We start from the raw sequence: 2,183 nt of genomic DNA on the forward strand, positions 1-2,183 counted from the left end.
GGGGCACGCGGGCATTGTCGGTCACCCGAAGGTGCAGACGACCTTTTTCTTTGCCTGCGTCCCCTGAGTACACCGGCGTGGTGAGGAGCAGCACCTCTCTTCCCTCGATTTCCGCTGGCATGAAGCCGCTCTGGGCGCCGTCCCCTCCTTCGCGCCTCGGCGAGGTGCCCCGCACGCGGGAAATCGGCTCACCCACTTGAGACCAGATTTTCCCGGCCGCAGTGGACTCGTACACCTTGTAGTAGCCGTCCTCGCAGGAGGCGAGCATGAGGAGTTTCTTTTCGTCTCCGCCCCACTCCACGATGGACGGGTCCCTGCAGCCCTTACCGGTCGTACGGGACGAAAGCTCCCACTTCTTCTTTGAGGGCGTGAGGCGCATGACCAGCAAGACGCTCTTTCCATCCTTGTCCTTGGCCTGCATGGGGAACGCAAGAGTGCCGTCGCGCAGCACAACACCCGAGCCCCCGCCGCCAGACAACTCAGTGAGTGAGTTATGGAGCCCCATAGATGCGGCGTCCAACGCATGTGTCTTACTCCACACGATTTTCTTCCCGTCATCGCCGTTGTCAGTCACAGTTCCATTCACCAGCAACAGCCCCCAGTGTTTTGCGGCGGCGCCTTTAGTTTCAGATGGTGCACGGCTGTATTTTCCCAGCAGCATGTAGACCTCGTGGCCACGCACAAGTGTTGCCGGCCGCATTATCTCCTTCACCCCGACGCCGTCCGTGCCGTCTTTCTTTAGCAGCTGCGCGGCGAACGAAGTTGCGTCCGCCGCCGAGATCTCCGTTGCAGCACCCGCAGCGTTCTTTAGGTGCCTCGACACAATACCAATAAGAACCTCGGCTCCGCCACCTCCCTTCCTGTACTCAGCTTCCGCAACGGCAAAGACATCTTCACCCACCTTCACAAGGCTGGGGACGCGGAGGGAGCTGACTGAGAAACCAGCGTCCACGCTCTCTTTCCAGTTGGCGTCGGGCACCGCTGTCGTCCCTGCCAGTGGATCAACGACCGTCTTTGGAGCACTCTCCACCGCGTGCACAGCCGCACTGTTGCCGCAGCATATCAACGCGCAGAGGAGGAGCAGCGGCGCCGCAGAGGAAAACAGACGCCGGGGCATGTTGGACCGTTGACGATCTCACTCTCTTCACTCCCTGCGGCGGATCCGCTCAGGCCGAAACGACTGTGCGTGTGAGTTGATTGCTGGTGGTGGTGGCTGCAGAGCCCTCAAAGCGCACAGCGGCTGCAAGCAGCGCTTGGTCTCTTTTCCTTCGGCGTGGGTGTGGGGGCGGAAAAAAAAGTGGCATAAAGAAAAAGTAACAAGACGGAGGCGTGTCGGCGCACCGGCAGAAGAGGGACTTAAGAACGGCGCTGGGGCCCACACGGCAGCGGTGGGCATCGCCCAGGACGCAAACTAAAAGAAGAGGGAGAAGAGAAATGACTAATCCCCGCAGGAGCCCAAAAGGAAAAGCAAAAATAAATTACTTCGGCAGGTGCTTCTTTACCTCACGCGTCCAGCAGCACAAGAGGACTGGGAGGGTGTGTGTGTGTATTTTAATACCTGCACCAAATAAAAAAAAAAGAAAGAACTGCTTCGGTCGCACACACAACCACACAAACAGACACATCGCATCACGTTTGCACCTCACGGTGGCCGCGGCCTCGTGCCTCATTTGGGCACATCCGTGCGGCGCACAGCAATGCGGCCGGCACCGTGTGTGTGTGTGGTGGTGGGTGTGTGGGAGAAGCGGCAAACAAGAGGGGGAAAAGGGTGCGCCGCCCATGGGGACGCGCGTGGAGTGGAGAAGCAAGAAAAACAAAATAAAAAGGAAGCAAGCCTCAGAGCAAAAGATGATTCTCCCACAGGGAGGAGAAGCAAAATGGATACAGAAAGCGTACTCCTCGTCCCTGCCAGGGTGTGTGTGTTTATATTTTGTCTTCACCGCCTACGCAGCAGCGCCGACAAGGGCAGCCGTGAGCAGCAGCGACATCAGCAGCAGAGGTGCACGCAGAAGCAGAGCGTTGGCGGCAGTACCGTCCGCAGAATTGGCCACAGTTTTCTGAGTGGCGCTGCTGTTGGTGGCGGCTTCATGCGCCGAAGCCTGCGTGGCACCGGCAGTGGACTGCGCGGGGCTTGCCAAGTCGCTGCCGTGCCCAGTCGTCGTTGGAATTTCCGTACCGCCTCG

At 59.1% G+C, this 2,183-nt stretch overlaps 2 protein-coding genes across 2 annotated transcripts in view, besides 1 other annotated feature; one reads left to right on the forward strand and one right to left on the reverse strand.

Moving 5' to 3' along the window:
- Tco025E_09458 (trans-sialidase) overlaps positions 1-1,117 on the reverse strand; it is a gene marked incomplete at both ends in the record, with an annotated part of 1,629 nt that extends 512 nt beyond the window's left edge. The window contains one exon of the mRNA XM_029376277.1: positions 1-1,117. This exon is cut by the window's left edge and continues 512 nt beyond it. Within this exon, the coding sequence (XP_029223602.1) occupies positions 1-1,117 (1,117 nt within the window).
- Positions 1,118-1,711: 594 nt separating this feature from the next.
- Positions 1,712-1,738: a microsatellite.
- A 139-nt stretch (positions 1,739-1,877) lies between these two features.
- Positions 1,878-2,183, forward strand: Tco025E_09459 (uncharacterized protein; the record flags this gene model as incomplete). Its single annotated transcript, XM_029376278.1, has 1 exon — positions 1,878-2,183. A coding segment is annotated over one exon (306 nt), but the record flags the coding sequence as incomplete, so codon positions are not given.

Source organism: Trypanosoma conorhini (assembly GCF_003719485.1).
Source record: "Trypanosoma conorhini strain 025E chromosome Unknown Tco_14.4_contig_01127, whole genome shotgun sequence".
NCBI lineage: Eukaryota > Euglenozoa > Kinetoplastea > Trypanosomatida > Trypanosomatidae > Trypanosoma > Trypanosoma conorhini.